A 20,401-nucleotide genomic window follows, 5' to 3' on the forward strand; every position below is an offset into this window, starting at 1 on the left:
ATCCGCTTCACCCTTGCGCAGTGGCTCTGTCATCTGCGACGCTGGGGAAAATCAACCCCGGCTTTACCCACAGCTCTGGCAAATTGCAGCCTGGTGCAGGAGTAGGCAACAAGCTAAAAGACATTCTCATTTTTGAGTGTTTGAGAAACACAATCTTGCCATCAAGAGCAGCGGCTGCTTTGCCTCCCCTGGTTGCTCCTGGGGGTCCTGCTCGGTGCCGCGGGGGGCAGAAGTTGGAGGGCTTCATCAGCGGCAACTCTTCTCCGTCCACCATCAGGTTTGTCAACTGCAAGGAGGACTTTCCCACAGGGAAGAGGGTGGTGTGTTGGTTCCCATCCCTTACGCGATGCCTGTGTTCCTGTAGTGGGAATCACGGCAGCGCTGAATAACGCTGGGCTGGGCACAGAGAAGGAGCTGAAGTTGGACCGCGAGTGTCCTGCTGCTGCTGCGAGCTGGGGCTGGGCTCTAACCCTGCCCTAACCCTTGCTGAATTATTTCCGAGGGGTTTTATCCTCCAACAAGCCAATCCAGTGACCATGCCAGCTGGCTTTCCTTCTCCCGGGCTGCTTCTGCTTGGGGTCGGCTTGTCTTTTAAGTGTGGCTGGGTGTGCACGGGCTCTGGGTGGAAGGCAGAAGCTGTGTAGGAGGAGAGGGCTGTCCCGCCACCAGCCCTTGGACCCACCAGCCCATCAAAGCCCTCATTTCCCTGAGGCAGAGGGTGACTGGCACAGCACTCGTGCTTGGAAAATGACTGGCTCCGCGTCCAGGCCTTGAGTCACCGGTTCACGCCGTCGTTGTGAGCTGTTGTTTTCCGTTTGCAAAGCACGAGCGGTGACCTGCTGTTTATTTATAACTCGGAGAGCGTCGCTTGTTGGGATACCAAAAAGCCGAGCTCTGGGACAGGGTCTCTGCCTCTCCTGGCACAAGGCTTGATTCGAACAAGCCGTTCCCAAAGAACTTGGCTGTTTTGCAGCAGTTTGGTAAATAAACAACTCTGCTCTCGCACCAGCGACTCCCTTCCTCGGTAGGTTTAACCACGCCAGCTTGCTGGCTGTTTTTATTTCTCACTTGTTTTATTTTCTTTGTTTTACTCGAGCTGTTGTGATCTGCCTGCATAGCCTCCGGGGTGGCGACTGCTGGGAAACGATGTGGGGTTTTTCTGCTGTAGATGTGCTTGTCTCTGCATTTGCACATACATCTGATGTCTTATCCATTCAAGATCACAAGGACCAGCCGTGGCTTTCCAGGATCCACCTGGAAGTGCTCCGGAGCCCTCTGGTTCCTTCTAGAGCCAGCTAGCCTAGTGCCAGGGCTGCAGGTCTGATTTCCCCATGTTTCACTGAAGACTTGTGTTAGGTGAAATCTGCCTCAGAGCTGGTTCGTTGCACTCGTTTTTCAGGAAAATGCTGTCCCAACAGAAGCAGTGCCGTGTGGATTCGCGGCGCTGGAACAAACTGGTTGGACTGGTCATGATGGGAGTGGAGAGTCCCATGGTGAAGGCGGCAGGTGTTCTCCTCAGCGTCTCACCTCCTGCAGACGCTGGGAGAGGTGATGCCAGCAAAGGAGCCTGTGTTTTGGGGGAATACCACTCACTTTGTAAAATCTGGATAAGGTCTTTGCGAAAACACCGCTGTTACCCCTTCCCTTGCGACCACCTGGGGATACCGGGGTGGCCGACGCCAAAAGCACAGATGGCGGGTGCAGTCCTGGAGCTGAAACACCCACGCTGCCTCTCTGGGCATGAGAAATGCCACGCTGTGCCCACAGCTTGCTCCTCCCACCCCCAGCTCTTGCACCTCGAATTTGTCTTGGGTGGGATGTGTCACTTGTTTGCAGGGTGTGTGCAGGAGGTGGTGGGGAAAGGGGCAGAGGCTGCCTGGCCCCGAGGAGCCTGAACTTCTCATATGGAGGGTAGAGATGGGGATGGCTCTCTGCGGTCCTCATCAACCACTCCTGTCACTTAGGCGTCCCCTCGCTCCCCCCAAAAACCCCCAGTGTCCTTCGAGGCTGTGAGCCAGAGGTTAATGTTCACGTAATTGCTGCACTCGCCCATTTCTGTGTTGCAACCCGAAGAGAGGAAATCTTATGACAAGTCATGGCAAAAACAGTTTCCTTTTCTTTGAAGTTGTCTGTGAATTCTGGAGACACTAAGGATCGATCTGGGGTTTCTCCCCAAAGAGCTTTTGACCTGCTGCTCTGAGCAGGACCAGCTGGTGCGGTATGTGCACAGGATGCTTCGGGTCTGGGATGCTGTGGATTCAGGCTGCTCTGGGTTTAGGCTGCTCTGGATTTGGGCTGCTCTGGATTTGGGCCACCACTGCATTCGGGACTGGCCGTGGCTCTGCAGGAGCTGGTCTGCAAACCATGTTTCTGCCCTGGTTTGACGGCTCATGGTGCAGGGAGAGAGGTAGGTTGAGGTTGTCAGCTCTGCTTGGGGAAAGCTCTGGGGTTTTTGTGTTGGCTTGGAAATAAAATCTGAAGTATCAATGCTATACCAAGCCCATTGTCTGCTGTGGGCATACCTAAACCCTGCAGTCAACTGCTGGGCTCTCTCCTCTATTTAGATGGCAAGTGCTTCCAACTCAAGGGAATGAATCTGCAACCTTTCACATCCTTAGAAAGCTTTACTGTGGTAGCTGGTGCTGGAGCGGCTCTCAGACCCTTTTCAGTGCCAGGACGTGCTGTGTTTGAGCAGGGGTGCAGCCGTGTGATGGGCGTCTTGCTGACAGCCATGTGCTTTGCTCACAGAGCCTCCAGGCACAGCTTGGTTTCAGCAGACGGCTCTGAAGAACAGGGCAGGAGGCCAAAAGTCAGAAGTCAAAGGTCCGTTGTTGTCTGCAAAACACCCTGCAGTTGCAGATGACCCCAGCAAGGCTGCCGCTGCCTGCTCAGCTCTGGTTTTGCCAGGCTTTCCTGTAGCGGGAAGGCACTGATTTTTCTCCCACCAAAACCAGACCTGCCATCTGCACCCCCCAGGAGCGGGAGTCCTGGGTTTCATCTACCTCTGAACGGAGTGACTAGAAACCTGATGGAGAACCTGCATCCTTCTTTCCCGTCTTCCCCGACAGCTCTGTGCCATTGGGGCGAGCACCCAGACACCTCCAAGAGGGTCCATCCCAGCTGGGTTTGGCAGCAGCATCGCTCCTCTGGCAAGTACCAGAGAGATGAGCTGCTGTCACCTCTGCGCAGGGTCTGCTGGGGAGTGACACCCCTCTGTCTGGGCCACCTTAATGCCCTTCACGTGGCTTTTGAGTGCCGTCGTTCAAGCTCACTTGCTAAATGGCTGTTTTGATGCCCTTGCTGGCACCTGGGTAATTCAGGTGATGTAGAAACAGAAGGGGAGCAGTCCCTGGCCCTGCATGCATTACTGCTGGCTTGACCGGCCCGATGTCTCACCCAGGTTTAGGGCTGCCTCCGGGCAGCTGCAAGGGTTAATTACTCGCTCTCGGTCTCTTGGCCATGCTCTGTTTTGCCTGAAACTCTCCTGGTCCCCGGGAAGTGTGGCGTGTTTCAATGTGGTCGTAGGTCGGTCCCAGCTTGAATCCAGCAGCAGTCTGGCCATGAGTGCTTGCAAAATGCCTCAGTGCATGATCCATGCCTCTTGCATGATGCCCGGTGCTCTTCACATGACAGGTGAGTTAGATGTAAACCAAATGGGTGCTCAGACATGCTCCTCCTCCTTGTCCCAAAGGTGACATGTGAAGGCAGCGCCCGGCGCAGGGAGCAGCAGCAGCTGAGATGCATTCGAGCCATGCCGATGACCCCAAGGAAGCCATACAGGTGAGCGAGACGTCCTGAACCTCCCCAAATAGCTCTAGTTACTCCCCAGTGCAACTCCAGTTACCGGCGGGGACGTGGTAGGACTTGTCGGTGCTGCCAGCTGGGGTTGGGCTGGTTTATAGGGGTGAAGGGTGGCTCAAGCTTTCCAGCAGAGAGGATCCTTGATGGTTTGGCTCATGGGGGGGCAGGTTAAAGCAAATAGGGTGGCCATGAGTTAAATCACTCCAGACTCTACCTTGGGCTTTGCCCCTCATGGCAAGACCCAGCGTGGGGCAGGGGAAGCTGCTCAGCCCTGATACCTGGGGGAAGGAGCATTGCTGTTCTCTATATTTGGTGTTTCTTTACCCAGCTTTGGGAGTCTAAACACGTTTAATGAGCAAAGTTCAAACCCAGCGGTTCAAACTGGGTGTTTAATTCATCCCACAGCAGAATTAATTCATGCATGACAGATAAAATCATTTGCACTCTTTAATCCTGTTAGCCCACAGTTGCTGCTTGCAAGCAGGTTGCTTGTGCTAGCAGATCTGTGAAGCAGCTGGAAAACAGCCCCCGCTGCAAGGGGCGTCCCCGATACGAGCAGGGATAAGGTACACCTTCCTCCGGCTGTTTTCCTTGAACTACAGCTGCTGGAAATCTTACTTAGATGCTGAAAAAATTACCCTGGGCTGGAAAATTAATATGAGTTTGTTCAGCCAACCCAGGCTCGAGTCAAAATTCGCCCTGCCCCAGTCGCAGTGGCTGGTGCCGTTCAGCATTCGCCTTGAATGCTGCATGATTGATGCCGAAACATGAATTTGCAGTGTTTGCCAAATCCCTGCTGGGAAGTGCAACTTTCATTTTAAATAAGGTTGATTGAGACATCCGGGCTCAGCTGCGTTAGAAAAAAAAAATCCCCTCCACCAGCATAAAATTGTTAAATTCACTGAACGTGCTTCTTTTCAACTGATGTGAGAAAGAGGGAAGCAAAGCTGCTGGAAGGTAGAATTCCCGTGTTCCCACTTCAAAGCCCACCAAGGCTCTCTGAAGGCAGCAGCTAAACCCTAGCTGTCCTTCCAAAAGCATCTTTTTTGGGGGAGCCCGTCCCCAGCAGCACCCGTGGGTTAATCAACACAGACGAGCTGCTGAGAGCGAGATCGATGACTTTGATTTCTGCTGGCAGGACTCATTAGCACGTCACATGCTGCTTGGGCTGTTCTGCACAAGTTCAAGTGGTATCACAGCCCTTATTACGGGTTACCTCCTTTGAGTTTCTCGTTTCTCAATCGTGCTTATTTAATCCCTGTGTTTCCCCCGAGCAAGCGCCTGGAAAGAGCTGATTTCTTTTTCTCCCCATCCTCTTAAGCAATTTGGTGTCTGCAGAGGAAGCACCGCACGCTGTAAAGGCAACCCCAGCAACCCAGTGGGCTCTGAAACACCAACTAAAATTGCATAAATTACTCATTTGAAAAAAAAAAAAGCCAGATGAACTGTGCTGCCAAGAGCATGAGTCCCCAGCTTGACCGGTTCAGCTATGGTGCTCCCTAACAGCCACTGCGAAGCATGTGGATGAAGTAGAAGTCATGTGGTGCTTTGCTCTGGATGAGCCTTGCACTTTTTGAGCCCTTTTATATGAAATCTTTCCTAATACTTATTTTTTTATAATGCAAGCATGTACTTCCTGTCTTGCAGCTGATCAAGAAGCAACTGGTGAATGCCATCAAGGCGTTGCAGAAGCAGTACGTGACCTCAGATGCCATTGTGACCAGCGACGATGGGAATGCGAACACCCTCTGCAGCGCCCTGGAAGCTGTCTTTGTGCACGGGCTGAAGGCGAAGCATATAAAGGCAGAGAGTGGAGGGAAAGGGAAGAAAACAGGAGGTCGGGGACCGCTTCCCCAGCCGGTCTTCTGGGGTCTGCTGAAGAGCATCACCCATCGGTGAGTGCCCATCCCTGCCCAAAGGTGTTTGCGCGCTCAGGTTTATCCCCTCTCTTTGGTGCAAAAGCCACAAAATTCAGGGAACAGTGAACGGGAGGATGGCTCTATGGAAAGATACATCTCTACCCTGTCCTGGGTGCTCGATCCCTTCAGTCAGAGGGAGAGATGCTCCTGTGGGATGTCTCAGGGGGCTGAGGCTGCCTGGGACTGCTGGGAGATACAGGTAGGAGAACAAAGCCCTTGCGATGCCAAGCGATGTGGGGCTGGGCACCCAGCACAGCCCCTCTCAGCGTGTGCAAGGGGTAAAGTGCCATTTAGGCGTAAGCCGATGTCCCCAAACAGTTAAGGAATGAAACACTGCTGCCAGCTTAGGGCACACTGCTTTCTTATTTATTTTTGGGTGCCAGGCTGTATACGGGGACTCATCCCCAGTGGGACCCCAGTGATCGCACTGACATACGATAGCAGCAGGTTATGGGATGCATGGCGCAGGGGTCTGGTCTCGCTTCTGGCCTGGATCTGCTGGGAATGGTTGGCCTCCATTTCCCCATGTCCCAATCAACTTTTGAGGAGGTCTCGCCTGGGTAACTATCGTTATTTGCTGGGGTTTTTCTGAGCCACTCCCTAAGCAGAGTCCTCCCACAGTAAATAACAGCCCCCACGCAAATAGTTTTGAAAGCCTCATTCAACTCCATCACCGACTCTTAAATTATGAAAGAGCTGATGAAAATAACTCTTTCACATGCTACAGGAGATATTTTTGTGCCCTTTGAAGGTTTTTTCTTCTTTTTTGAGAGACAGATTAAAAAAAATCTTACAAAACTTTTGCTGGTTTTTGTAGCGTCTGCAGCGCCGACATGAGCTGGGACCAGGGAGGATTAGGGAGCGTGGTGTCGCTGTTGGATTTTAGGGGAGAACAGTTGAAGTCAGGAGGCTGAGATTGCTTGAGGAGCTCAACCTGACCCACTCTTTTTTTTGGGCTGCCGCAGCCTTTTTCACTGTGTTTTGGCTGATTTTAAATTTGAAGCTAGGATTTAGACACACAGTTGTCACCAAGGAGTATCCAGCCAGAGCAAGACCCACCAATGTGCAGGGACAGTGGGAATTTCCCCCTCTGCATCCTTGGTCCAGGAGAGTGATGTGTGGGAGATGCCTCCAGCCAGAGAGAGGAGGAGCACCCAGAGGGCACCCCAGGGATGCCTGGGGTTGTTACCAATATGTTTAGCTTTGGGGCATTCGGGAACTCTTTTTTCTCCATGGGAAACCATGTTTTCCACAAAGGAAAGAAATGTTCCACAGCCTGTTTTTGTCCCAACTCCTAAACTTCCCATAGCAGAGCAGGTTGGGCAGTTCGTGATGGAGGATCTTCCCCTCCAGCATCCCGTGATGGACCGAAAACAGAGCCACTCACATCCTTTTCTGTTCTTTCTCTCCCTTTCCTCAGAAATATTGTCTTGGAACTGGAACAACTCATCTTTATCAATACAGATGTCGGCCGCTGCCGAGCCTGGCTGAGGCTGGCTTTGAATGATGGCCTCATGGAGTGTTATTTGAAGCTGCTGCTGCGGGAGAGGTCCCGGCTGCCCGAATACTACCAAGCGACCGCTCTGCTCTTAGATGCCGAAGAGTGCGAGTTTCTCCTTTGCTACTTGCAGGGCTTATCATCCTTAACCTTTGAGCTCTCCTATAAATCAGCAGTTTTGAACGAGTGGACTATCACCCCTTTGTCCCTGTCGGGTCTGTGCCCTGTTTCAGAGCTGCTGGAGCCCCTCACGTCCTCGACATCTGAACCCCACAGAAAAGCATCGCTGGGTTCGATCTCCCAATCATCAGGGTCGGACGAGATCGAGATTCAACCCTCCGTCCTACCCATCGGCAAAGCCAGCAGCAAAATCAAACTCACGTCGTCCTCGTTGAGCCTTAACACCACGAGCTCATCCCAGCTCTCCTCCAGCCTGGGCTCCGACAGCATCCTCCCGGCTCATTGTGCCCGCAGTCCCGAGCGGAGTGAGGAGCCGCTGTCCTGCGACTCCGACCTGGGGACGGCCACTGCTGAGGACCTGGACAGGTCGCTGCAAGAGTGAGTCTTTTTCCAGATCTCCTCTTCAAAGGGATTTGCAACCCTTTCCTGGGTTCTCATTTATTTTCTCTCTATAAGCAGGAAGGCTTTATCCTCTGTTTTTCTTTAACAAGCTGGTTTTTTCCTCCTGGAAAGAGCCTGAAAGGTAAAAAGAAACACTCAGCACAGCTTGCTGGGACCCTGCTGCCATGGCAAATGAGCTCCTGGCCACTGAAGTGTGTGTCTGTCCTCTTTACCAGGGCAGAAACATCAGAAAAATGCTGCTCCCTGGTTTCAGGAACGTCACGTCTCCCTGGCGTATGCTGGGGGATGCTGCGGGGCTTTCTGCGGGGGGAAAGAAATTACTTTGGTCACAGGAAAGGGTTATAATTTGCAGTTTCGGCAGCTAATGTAGAGGAGGGAGGTTGTTAGTTTGTCATCCTCGTGATTTATTTCTGCCAAACACCCAGCACAAAGATTTCCAGTGGGTTATATAAGCTCTGAGTAATCAGTAAATATTTTCCCTGCTACCTTCAAAGGCTCTGTAGCAGCCTAGCTTCAGGGTGCTGGTTGGCGAAGGCACCCACTTCTCGATAAGGGTCTTCAAAAGGGTTTAGAGCTGCAGTCTGTTCTTCCCCATCAGTAATGGCATCATTACCTGCTTCGAGGATTTTGCATCTTATGATGATCCTGGAAGAACCTGCCTTGATTGGATTAAACTCGTGATGGAAAGACGTCGTCTTGAATTTTAATCTTCGGCTGGTTTAACTCGATCTAGCTGGTGGCGAAGCAGGGGCATGGGAACAGCATCTCATCTGGCCAGGCTCCACTAATAATTGCTTGTTAACGGTTATGAAAACATTTGAAATTTGGCACACAGTCCGTGGCTGGATATGTGTCGGGGAGCTGTACGTGGGGCTGGGGGGAGCACCCAGCACTCTCCCTGCATGAGGAGATGTCCATCAGAAGCAAATTAAACCCCATTCATCTGCATAGTTAGGAAGTGCATCCTTTGCAGGCATGGTCCTTGCCTGCAGTGGGACTGACTGCAGCTCTGTAGGGCACAAATCACATGTTTTTCTGTTAGCATGATCGGTGCCACAGGGTTTTTTTGCAGCTGTACAGTGCTGCCAGCCTGCAGGTGACAAGCAGTGATACTGAGGTCTTTTTTTAGGTAGTTATAATTAGCAATAACTGGTTTTTTTATAGGTTCTGGTTAACATAGCTATGTTCAAACTGGTCACTTTTCTGTTTCAAGGGTGTTGTCCGAGTTCAGCAAAGCCAAGCCAAGCCTGGAAGCCCCAGAGGGACAGCTGGCCCCAAGCGTGCTAGGCTGCTCCCCGCAGCAGCCTGCCTGTCCCCCAGACACATCGCCCGTCTCCCCAGCACCATCCCACAGAGCTCACCAGCAACCACCTCGCGACGCTGACAGTCCAGGCTCTGCTCAGACGGGCGACGTCGTGACTGCCAGCGATGGGGATGGAGATGCAGCACCACAAGCCAGCAGCACGGCCGGCATTTCGGCCACGCGGCGTGGCGGTCCAAGCAGAGGAGAGACAGGCAGAAGCGGCACGGTCGGTGGCAGTGAGACAAGCCAAGCAGTCCGCAGCCCAGCGGCTGAATACCTCCTTTCTCCACTGCTGGGTTGTCCGGTAGGTGTTACAGCTTGCTTGCCATCGATCTCCTTATTTTTATGCTTCCTGACGAGCAGATCTAATGGAAAAGGAAAATAAAACTGCTAACAGCTTCTGAGTAGCCACCAGTTTCTCCAAACTCTCACCTTCTGTGCTGCTTCCACTCTTCTGACAGCGAGGTGGGTGTAAGTGATGCTCCTTGCTCCGTGAGCATCTTCCCGGACCCTGTGGAGCTGTGTCCATGCAGCTGCCCCGGGAGAAATTGGGTCAAAGTTGGTATTTCCTGGTAAAAGAGGCACCAAAGCTTTTGAAACCCTGCCTGGCCTGCCAGTCATCCCTCACCAAGAGCGACTGCAACAGGAAGTTTTTGGTTTTGTTAATGATATCTGGAGGGTGATGAGCTCTTGCACAAATCTGGCCATAGGCTGTGTGCAAGCCAATAAAACAGCCTGAGAGTCGAGTTTCTCATAGGGACTTTTCTTCATTTATGGTCCACTTAAGAGGAGGGAAAAGGGTTGACTGGATGGGAAACAAATTACAGTTTTCCAGTGGAAAAATATTCATGCAGCACATCTGTTCTCAGAGCAGGATGGCATCCCTGGTGCTTAGGCTAGCTTAAGCAGCGGCGGATTTCCCCTGCTGCCGCCAAGGAGTTGATGCACTTGCTTTTGCTTTTAGGAAACTCTTTGAACAGCCCTGCCCTCTGTCTAATTTGTTACTGACTTTTCCGTCCTGGTTCCCATTGTTTCCATCCTGATTCCCATCGTTTCCATCCTGGTGAGGTTAGGATATACTTCATACCCCCCCAAACGGTTTCTCTTTTTGGTCTCTGCTCCTTTCAGCTCCCTCCCAGTTATCCCATTTCCGCTGCTTCCTCATGGCGTTGGGCCAGTTTGACCTAATCTATGTATAACATACGGTGTCAACAGGAAATTCCCCCCTGCTTTCGCATGACTCACAGAGCAACCTGCGTTCCTGGTCCTGGAGTAAGCCGAGCCTGCTTGTACATTGGGAACTATGCTGCAAGCCACCCATGATCCTTGCTGCAGGGTGGTGACCGCTCTTCTGCTGTCGTTTAGTTTGTTATTCAGAATAAAAGGCTCTTGGAAAGCCGGGTAGGGTAATTGAGAGATCATTCCTGGTGGGATGCAGCCCTGGAAGGGATGCTCTGGGTCTAGGGAAGCTGCTCCCTTTTGCCAAGGCACTGAGCTGGGTCATGTTTTGCTCCTGGTATTTGTTCGGGGACCTTGTCCCAGAACCTCACTCCATTCTTGTAGCCAGAAAAATTCCTAGAGAAGTTAACAGCCATGATTTCTTTCAGCTTAATGAGTTTTCTTCTGCTTGTGCGTCTCATCCCCTCCTGACGTATGGAAACAAAGGTCTTCTCTGCCTTCTCTGCCTTGTTTTTTGCCCGTACTGGTCACGCCTGGTGTTTGTAGCATCTGCTTTTAAGCTGTAGGTCTCTGTTTCATCCTAGACATCTTCTCTGTACCTCTCCCCATCTCTGTTCTTCCTGGAACGAGGATGGTACCGGTACTCCAGGCGAGCTTGTACCCTTCCATCACAGGGCTGGTTTTTCACCTTCTATCAGAAATACTTCATGGACCAAATATCTTGTATGTGGTTACTGCAGGGAATGTGCTCTCCCTCTGAGCCCCTCAATGATTTTAAGGGGAGAGAACTGATCAATTTTGGACTTTATAATCCCACCAGTATATAATCCCAATATTTGCCAGCTGCCGACAGAGTCTTGTGGAGCGTTCCCTGATCAGAGGGAGCTGGGGAGCCATCCATGTGGGAATGGTGTGCATCACTGCATGGGATTCAGTCTGAGTGGGAACAGCCCCCGTGGAGGGGTCATTGTGGGTGTGCATGTTTGGGGGGCACAGGATGTTCAATAGATTCAATAATTTTTATTTATTTTTTTTTTTTAACAGAAAAGAAAGAGCTGGATCTCGGAAGATGATTTCTACAGACCTTCTCCAGGAGAGAGCAGCGAAAGCACAGCCAACACCAATGGCTTTGGGCCAGAGGGGGCTGGCGAGGGTCTGGCCCCAGGGCTCATTAGCGCTCTTGACTTGGAAAGGCTGTCAGTGCCATCCTTGGAGAGTGGGAAACCCAAAATGTCACCCGAACGGGAACAAAAGGGCTTCAGCGTTGTCCATCGCAGGCAGATGGGTACATGTTGCCCTCCCCTCTCCTGCTTTCACGGAGCACTGGGCAGTGCTCAGGGTCTGGGGGAGTTGTTTCAGGTGGCGGGCTGTTTGGGAAGCAGCCGTTTGCCGTAGCTGAGCTGACGGCAGCACTTAAAGCTCCAGAAGGCAGTGGAGCAGCTTCCCTTGGCATTGCTGAGCCCACGATGGCTCTGGTGGGAAGCGTTTTAGGAGGAGAGGAGGTACTCTGGATGCCTCTGTCCCCATATCTCTGTCCACCCTGTGGGACACGTTTCCTTTACGCTGTCCCACTTGTTCTCAGCCTCAAAACTGAAATGCAGGTGGTGGACAGATGATGGAGACCAAGGTCCTGTAAACTTGTGCCCCATCCCACTGTCCACCAGGACCGGCTCTCAAAGCTGTGATGCCTCTGGTTGCTCGCTGTGAGCAGCCCATTGGCTTTTCTCTCTCCACCGGCTTCCCCTTCTTTGGTTAAACTGAGACATCTGCTTTTGCCCCAGGTCTTTCCAACCCTTTCCGAGGGCTCCTGAAGCTGGGCAGTCTGGAGCGGAGAGGAGCCATGGGGATATGGAAGGAGTTTTCCTGCGAGCTGTCGCCACTGGAGCTCCGGCTCTTCTTGGACCACGAGGACCGCATCTGTGTTGAGAGCTATTCCTTGCTGCGGTGCGAGTCGCTGGCGCTGACGCACTCGGACGGCCGTTTTGAGCTGGTTTTCCTGGGGAAAAAACTCTACCTACGAGCTCCTTCTCGAGATGAGGCCGAGGACTGGTTGGACAGGATCCGCGAGGCGCTGCAGAAGTGCCGGCCTCAGCTGGAGGAGGAGGAGTGGGAGACGCTGGAGTATCCAGAAGACGGTGGCGAAGGCCAGCCTATCCAGAGTGACTCCACTGCTCTTCTCCAGTACAGTGACGTGCCTGGGAACAGCTTTGACTGGACTCCAGCTCACGAACCAGAGCTGGATGCAATAAAAGAGGCTGTTCTGTACATGGACATGGACAAAACCTGGGTCCCTTTTATTTTTTCCCTGTCTCTAGAGACTTTAAAGTGCTTTAAAGTCAGGAACAACGACAAAATTTTAAGCAACAGTTACGGTATAGAGACCATCCAGGACATCCTTCCAGACACGAGCCTCGGGGGACCCGCATTCTTCAAGGTGATTACCTCCAAAGCTGTCCTGAAGCTGCAGGCTGAGAACGCAGAAGAAGCGGCCTCGTGGAGGGAGTTGGTCCGAGGGGTGCTCATGTCCTACCTGGAGAGTGCGGAGGAGGCGCTGACTCTGGGTGGCAGCTTGGACGGGCACTCCCAGGTCATCCTGAAGAACATCGTGAAGGAAAACGGCTTCTTGTTGCAATACCTGGTGGCCATCCCCATGGAGAAGGGTCTGGACTCGCAGAGCTTCATCTGTGCAGGTATACGTTGGCTTGCCCAAAACCAAGAAACCCAGCTCTGTCTTGGAGGATGATGTTGTGTTAATGAGGTGACATCAAATTAGAGATGCCCTGAGTCCTGCCAACCCGTTGCAGGCCAGCTGCTGGTTTCCCCATCCAAACCCCACGTAGTACCAAAGCCCCTCGGTGGGGTTTCACATCCCCATTCAGTGGCACCTTTGGTGGTCTGTGTGCACAGGGTGAGTCCCCCCATGCTGAATCCCCATTCCACCTCAGGACAGGTCCAACTGGGCTGCTACTGGGCTCCTGTTTAAGACGCTTATGCTATAGACAGTGGGGGTCTTGCCTTGAAGGCAACCTTAGATGGACCAAGAGGTCCAGGACTCTCTTCCTGGGCATTTTGTGGCCCCAACCTGCCGGGAAAGTGCAATCAAGAGCAAATGCTGTTTTTCCAGTAACGCAGCACAGGAGCGAATATTGCGATGGGTGTGACAAGCTGATTTTGCAAAACATTCATTTAACCTTCCACTAACGCCTCTCGGCATGCGGGGCAATGCTGGTTTAATAGGATAACACTCACTGACCTCCATGGGAGGTATAATTTGTTCTTTACCTTGGTAAGTTAATTAAACTTCAGATTTCTCTCCTGCTTCAGTTGTATTTCTTGTACCCTCCAGCAGGTTTTTTTTTTTTCTTTTAATCTCTCCTTTTTTTTTTTTAATATATATTTTCCATTCTATTTGGTCTCTACCTTCCCCTCCAGGCTCTGTCCTGCATCTTCCATCTAGCAACAGCTGGAAGCAGCAAGCCGAAAAGACAATTTCCCAGTTTTTATGTGTAGGTTTTCTTAGGGGGCTGCCTGCCCTGCTTTCACTTCCCTCCCAGCCTGACACCCAAGCCTGGCACAGGAGGTGTCAGGGCATAATGAGTGATAAAAGCTTCTTTTTAGTATTAATTCAAAGAGCAACACCTGACCTCCATGAATTTTTTTTGAGATGTGCTCCAGCTACCCCAAAGCATGAAGGATGGGGTGGTAAAGCCTTCCCCGAGGACAGCAGAGGTTCGCTTATGCTTGATGATGTATTTTAGAGAACTGAACCCATTAAAAATAGCACGAAGGGTTTTCCTGCCTTCCCGACTCCAAATAAGATGCGCTTGCTTTTCAGGTTGCTATAAAAACCCTGCAGATTTCCCCCGAGACCCGAGCTGGGTTCCTCCTGGGTTACCCACCGCTATAATAAAAGCTTTTTTTTGGCTTAATCCATCCTGACCGCATCCCTTGCAGAGGAGGTTTTGGTACCCTGCGGTGGCAGCGCGAAAGAGAAAGACGGAGTGAAGGCAAAATGGGGCAAAGTTGCTGGTGGAGGTGATGGAGCAGGCAGGTGGGCTTTAGGTTCTTCCCTAAACCACTGGGGTGTTTCCAGAATTCACTTTTCCTAAAAAAAAAAAAAAAAAAAGAAACAATTTAACCACTTGATGGATAAAAGTGGGTCCAGGGATAGTGCAGACTTCTTTGGACCATCACGGTCTTAAATCACAGCTCCTCGCCTGCAGGGAAGGGCTGGGGACCTCTCACCAAACATCCTACACATGCTTTAGCTGATCTCCAACCCTTCCAGAAACTTCCTTTCCCCATTTACTCCCTCCCAAAAGTTTCTCCCCCAATCCTGGCAGCAATGGGAACGGGCTCTTGGGGCAGCACAGGTCCCCTCTCATCGCCTCCTCTCTGCTCCCTGCAGGCTGCTCCAGGCAGATCGGCTTCTCCTTCGCGAAGCCCAAGCTCTGCGCTTTCTCTGGTCTCTACTATTGTGACAGCTGCCACCGGGATGATGAGACGGTGATTCCCTCGCGCCTCATCCACAACTGGGATCTGACGAAACGAGGAGTAAGTCCAGGCTCTCGGTTGGTGCAGGGAGCAGGAAAATGCTCCTGCATCTCCCTACGCTTCCTGAAGGTCCATCTGAATGTTTCCACCATCAGCAGAGGTGGAGATGTCCACACCACACCTCCCTCCGAGCCTCCTGGGCTGCTCCTCAGTGCGTGCCTGCCTCTTGCCTCTCTCTGCCCCAGGTTTGCCGGCAGGCTTTGAAGTTCCTCACCCAGATCCGTAACCAGCCGCTGATTGACCTGAAGCTGGTCAATGAGAGCCTCTACGACCACGTGGAGAGGATGGGACGGATCCGCCGGAGCAGGGAACAGCTGAAGCTGCTGGGAGATTATCTCATCATGTGCCGCAGTGGGGCCCTGAAGGAGCTGAGCAAGCGGTGAGGTCCCTCTGTGGGTGACGTTACCCCTGCATCCCCCTCTTTGCACCCCAATGGTCTCCTGGTCCTCCTCATCGCTCGCTGTTGGAGCGGGGAGCGATGCTGCCGAGGCATGGGCTGGTTTTTAGCTCCGTGTCCTCTGCTCTAAGGAGTTTATCCATCTGTTGGCTGGGTCGACACATTGAGATGTGACTCAGGAAACACCTTCCTGACTGAGGAGCTTCTGGCTGGACAGGAAACACCTGGGAAAATAGATGAGAGATTTATTTTCTTTTTCCCCGCTTTGAAATGCTTTCACACGATTTCCAATGGCAGGATTTGGGATGTGTGGCACAATGCGAAAATCAGTCTGCAGTGATTTTCTTCAAGAGTCTGCATCATCCAAGCTCCCCCTTGCTCCAAAGCCGTTGAAGATGTGGTGGAAACCATCTACCATCTTCTTCTCTGTGCTTCTTTGCAGGCTTGATCATAGGCACTACCTCTTGGAGTGTTCCCACAAATACAGTGTCGCTGATCTGAAGCAGGTGAGAGCTTTTTGCGTGGTCGTAGGGGTTTTGGTGGTGAAAGCATCCCAGTTTCTGTCGAGCACGGCACTTCATCATCATCAGTAGAAGGTTTCAAATAGCTTTTGCCTTGCTCTTATCCATCGTGTGCACTCTGCAAGCTTGCACATCAGCTTAAAGGCAAATAATTGCCTTTATTTTAATTTGCCAAAATAATTGGCACAATCCTGTATCTTCCGAGAACTACGGAGATCATGCAAGATAAACTGCTTCACCTCTATTTAAGCCAGCATTGCTGCTAGCGCATCTCCATGCAAACTTGTCTCTATTGCAAATAATGGAGGTGATGGGTAGTTGGATTTCACTTTGGCTCCAAAGCCAGGAGCCCCATCCTGGCAGGTTGTGGGTGCTGCTGTGAGCTCTCTGGGGTCCTGTTGCGACCCAGGCACGTGTGTTTTGGGTTGGTTTTGGAGGACAGCCTTGTCTTCACATAGCAGCTCAAAGAATGGGTGTATAATGTGGATTTGCACAGTGCACACAGGGTGGGAGACAGGCTCTGTGCCTGCCTGACCTATCTCTGCCTCTCAGATAGCCGATGGCGTCTTTGAGACCTTCCTGCAGTCTCTGCTCCAGTTTGCTTCCCATCACGTCTACAACTGCGACCTGTGCACCCAGCGCGGCTTCATCTGCCAGATCTGCAACAGCAGCGACATCATTTTTCCGTTCGAATTTGACACTACCACCAGGTGAGCGACCTCTCTGTCACGTCCCACTGCTGCGAGGCCACCCAAGCTTATGGCCTGGCTTTTCCCAGGAGCCTGGACCATCCCCTGGGTCCCTCTCGGGGGCTCTCCGCTTTCTAGGCACGTAGCCCTGGGGTGGCCTGGTAATAGCTCTGAGCTGGTTGTGCATCCTCATGGTACCCATGAGCCCCAAGATGATCCAAACCAAAACTGGCTGTTTGGGGCAGGAGAGGACCATCCTCACAGAGCCGAGATGTCACCAAGCGAGGTGGCTTTGCAGATTGAACATGCAGAGCCAGCCAGCACCTTGCTGTCAGCCTGCAAAAGCCTCGCTGGGTACTGGGTCCCGGGGCAACAGAGGGGCTGGGGGGAGGAGGAGGAGGATGAAGGTGCTGTGTGCCCCTGCCTCGCTCACCTAGCCAACACATCTCCCACTCAAATTTAGTCTGGCCCCTTCCAGGGGTTGCAGGAGGGAAGGAAAAGCAGCAGTGGGACTGTTCATACACCCCTCTACAACCAAGGAGGGGAGGAAGGACACAAGGACACGGATTTGGAGATAAATGGTGGGCAGCCCTGTGGGATGTGCTGGGGAGAGGCTGGGGATGTTCCCAGCAGGACAGGGGGGACACTGGCTTTCATCTGGTTTTTTTCTCCTGCCTGCAGAGCTCGCATCCTTTGCAGGCAGGGTCCTTGCCTGCAGTGGGGTTGACTGCTGCACAGGGTTCAGCAGCTGAGCAGATGTTGAAATCAGATGGGTGTGTGAGAAGGGGAGTGTTTATCCCCAGCATCAAGGTTTTCTAAAGAAATCAATATCAAAACATTCCAGCCCAGGAGCGTGGTCCATCCATCGTAGGTGGAGAGAGATCTACATCTCAGTGGTTATTTGGCAATGAGTATAATCCTGGCAGAGAAGTTTAACAGGCTGATGGTCTGCATGGTATTGCTTTGCCTGGCAGTCCCTAAAAGCGAGCAGCAACATCCAGAAGCTGCAGAAAATGGCAACAAAACCAGGATCCTTGGGTACCCCGTGTGTTATGTGGTTACAAATATTTCCAGGGTGGCTGAGCTGGATTACTCACTCACCTTCCTTGCCACAGGGGCAGCCATCATGCTTGTTATCGAGGACAACATCCCCAGGGGACAGATTTTCCCTAGAAAAAGAGCATACAGGCTCTGGAAAGAGCAAGTACACGGGGCTGAGCTCTGCTGGCAGCCAGCCGGAGGTCTCATGTCTTGTAAAGCCGGGCTCTGAAGTTTGTTGACCTCCTTTTTTTTTTTCCTCCTGGCGGAGGAGGTTGTGCAGCAGGAAAGCAGCTCGACCAACATCCTCGCCAAGCTAAACCCGGCTTCCTGCCCCTCTGCCTGCCCTGGGGGACAGCCAGCTGCTGGGGTCACACCGTCACTCGCTGCAGGATGCGTCTGAAACGCCTCCTAACAATAAACCCAGCCGAGCACGGGACATTCTCCTTTTCACAGCAGCGGTGGCCGCTTCCTGCAGCCGTTGCTCTGTCAGGTGGAGGCAGGAGATGCCGTCTTTTGGCTGCTGCTCGCTCAGAAAAATGCAGGGTAAAAACCAGCCCCTGGTTTTGCAAATCTCCCTGCGCTCAGGGAGGAGCTGCCACTGCTGCTAATCCCAAGAAGCCGCGTGAAAATATATTCCGCTGGGAAAATCCACAGCGCCAGGCAGCAACCCCCCATCCTGTCTATCCATGCATGAGCCTTTTCCATATCTTGAGTAACTCGGGGTTTGCGGCCGCCTGTCAGGAGCAGGAGTTGACCCAGGGTGCGATATGTCATGGTCCCTTGCCTGGCATGCTGCTGGGCGTTTCTTTGCTCCCCTCTCCACTCGTCCTTTGGGAAATTAAGGTATTCAGTGGTATTCACACATCGATTGTGCACCAGGTATTTGCACTTGAGGGCATTTAAAAAATAATCTAGCTGACCCGCTGGCATGTGGATGGGCTGCATTTTGCTGCTACTGGCGAGGTGGGGGATCATGACCGGGAAAAAGTGAGCTCAGCCTTCGTAGCACGGACTTTTCTGTTGACTCAAGATAATTAGTGAACGCCCCTCGCAGAGCTGGGTGTCTCCTCCCCGCCGCCCCGCGCAAGGTATCATTTGTGGCTGTTTACATTCCTGCTGCGGCGCTGAGCCAGAGCAGGGAGGTCCCAGGCGGGTGCTGGTGAGACCTCCCTGGAGCTGGACGGCTCAAAGGCAACGCCATCCCCGGCTGCCTGTCCCCATCCTTGTGGCTCTGATGTCCCCAAGCAGCGTCTCTCCCATGTGCGGGTCAGGGTTGGGGGTCCCCTGGCTGAACCCCAGCCCGGCGAGCAGAGGGTCCGAGCTCTGGCACTGAGCTGCATCCTGTCCCCGCCGGTGATGCAACCCCAGACGGGCTCTCGCCGCCCTGCACCATCACAGGGTTTGGCGTCTCAGCCTTGAAACTTTGCTCTTGTGCTGTCACTGCTCCGAAAGCAAGGTGCGAACCTCACTCAACATCTCCCTCTTTCATCTGCAAAGAAATGTCGGTGTGCTGGCAGCTGCTCGCAACGCTCTTTCCGGGCGAGCTGCTGCTTTTGCTCTCAGCTTGCTGGAGGTGGATCTTTTACTGGAGTAGTTACTGCTCCTGCTAGCAAGGTTCATCTTGAGCCAGAGCTGGCTCTCACTGGGGTCAGGGCTCTTTGCTCAGCAAGTGCTCGGAGGAAACAGAGGCAAGGATCTGTCCCCAGGTCTGGTTTGGTGGGGAGAAGTTCAGTCTTTGCTCTAATGTTACCAACAGGGTGGGTTGTTTTTTTTTTTTTTCCCCCGCTTGGTTTCTCCTAGGTGCAGCGAATGCAAAACCGTCTTCCACCGGGACTGCCAAGCCAGCGCCAAGTCGTGCCCCCGCTGTGAGCGCCGGCAGAGGTACCAGCGAAAACTGGAGGCGGAGGCCAGCGTGGAGCTAAGCCTTTAGCATCCAGGGATCGACCTCGACGCTGCCCTTGCCTTCTCATCCAGCCGGACTAGTGCTTAGGGGAAGGGGCTGGCGGGAGGTGCAAAGAAGAGACCCCCCCCTCCTGCCCAGGAGCTGATGCTGCGCCTGGCCCTTCCCTGGGGACAGGGAGCTGGTGGTGCTGGGTGATGTGGTGTGGGTGCTTCTGCCCCACGGAGGGACCCTCTGCCCACCCAGGGCTGAGCAAGGGGGGCTGGAAAGGTCCGTCCCCCCACTCACACTAACCCAGTGCTGCTCGGGGATGCTCCCAGTCGCCCTCCTGGTGCCAACTTGGTATGTCCCCTCCTGGTGGAAACCCAGCAGCTTTCCAGGGTGTAAATCAGGATTTCCAATCAAGGGTGTGGATAACTGACATTGATTAAAGCTCTAGTTTTTTAGGATGTTCGATACTGAAAAACTGGTATTTTTTTACGTGGGGGTTTTGCACAAGCTGGCCTGCGCCAGGGAGGTGACGGCAGCCGCGCGGGAGGGGACAAAGTGACACTTGTGCCTTTAGGGACCTGCGCGTCCCCGGGGGACCACGGGTGCCAGCCGAGCATCTCCCGCTCGGAGAGCCCGTCCATCACCGTGGCCTCTGGGAAGAGAGGGGAGAGAAGAGCTGGGCTGCTCCTTTCGGCCTGCTGCTTTTAATCCTCGGAAGAAATTTTATTTTCCTTTCACCTGTCCCCATGCAAAAATAATTAAAGTTTATTTAATGACGAGCGAAGCTGTCTTTGGGGTTTGCTTCTCCGCAGCGGGTGCCGAATCACAGGTGCCAACCTGATGCTATGTCTCTGTGAGAGGAGGGTTGGGGACAGGGATGCTACCTGTCCTCCGTCTTCCCTGCCTGTCCTCCATCCTCCTGGCCCACCCTCCGGGCTTTTGCAGGGTAGTTGGGGGACCCTTCCCCATTCTCCCTGCCCCATTTTCCTTCCCATCTGCTCCCCACTGGTGTTGGCATCTCCAGTT

General features: G+C 52.9%; 1 protein-coding gene across 2 annotated transcripts; it reads left to right on the forward strand.

Annotated features, from left to right (window-relative positions):
* The first annotated feature begins 37 nt into the window (after positions 1–37).
* Positions 38–20,154, forward strand: PLEKHM1 (pleckstrin homology and RUN domain containing M1). 2 transcript variants are annotated; one of them, XM_030021296.2, is made up of 12 exons: positions 38–277; positions 3,692–3,780; positions 5,449–5,696; positions 7,141–7,776; positions 9,014–9,407; positions 11,327–11,567; positions 12,064–12,972; positions 14,691–14,836; positions 15,022–15,215; positions 15,676–15,739; positions 16,307–16,464; positions 19,285–20,154. In XM_030021296.2, exons 2-12 carry the CDS (start codon positions 3,739–3,741, stop codon positions 19,412–19,414), a joined length of 3,162 nt encoding a protein of 1,053 aa, XP_029877156.1. In that variant the 5' UTR covers positions 38–277; positions 3,692–3,738; the 3' UTR covers positions 19,415–20,154. The 2 variants fall into 2 exon arrangements, with proteins under 2 accessions (XP_029877156.1, XP_029877157.1); XM_030021297.2 differs by lacking the exon at positions 38–277 and adding an exon at positions 880–1,024.
* The last annotated feature ends 247 nt before the right edge of the window (positions 20,155–20,401 follow it).

The sequence above is a fragment of the Aquila chrysaetos genome, chromosome 8 (genome assembly GCF_900496995.4).
Source record: "Aquila chrysaetos chrysaetos chromosome 8, bAquChr1.4, whole genome shotgun sequence".
In the NCBI taxonomy this organism is placed as follows: Eukaryota; Metazoa; Chordata; class Aves; order Accipitriformes; family Accipitridae; genus Aquila; species Aquila chrysaetos.

Bases quoted from the DNA above. Each gene is read 5' to 3' on its own strand.
- PLEKHM1 (XM_030021296.2), top strand. From the start codon at position 3,739: ATGCATTCGAGCCATGCCGATGACCCCAAGGAAGCCATACAG. The intron at 3,781-5,448 runs GTGAGCGAGACG...CCTGTCTTGCAG, and splicing joins ACCCCAAGGAAGCCATACAG to CTGATCAAGAAGCAACTGGT. The intron at 5,697-7,140 runs GTGAGTGCCCAT...CCCTTTCCTCAG, and splicing joins CTGAAGAGCATCACCCATCG to AAATATTGTCTTGGAACTGG.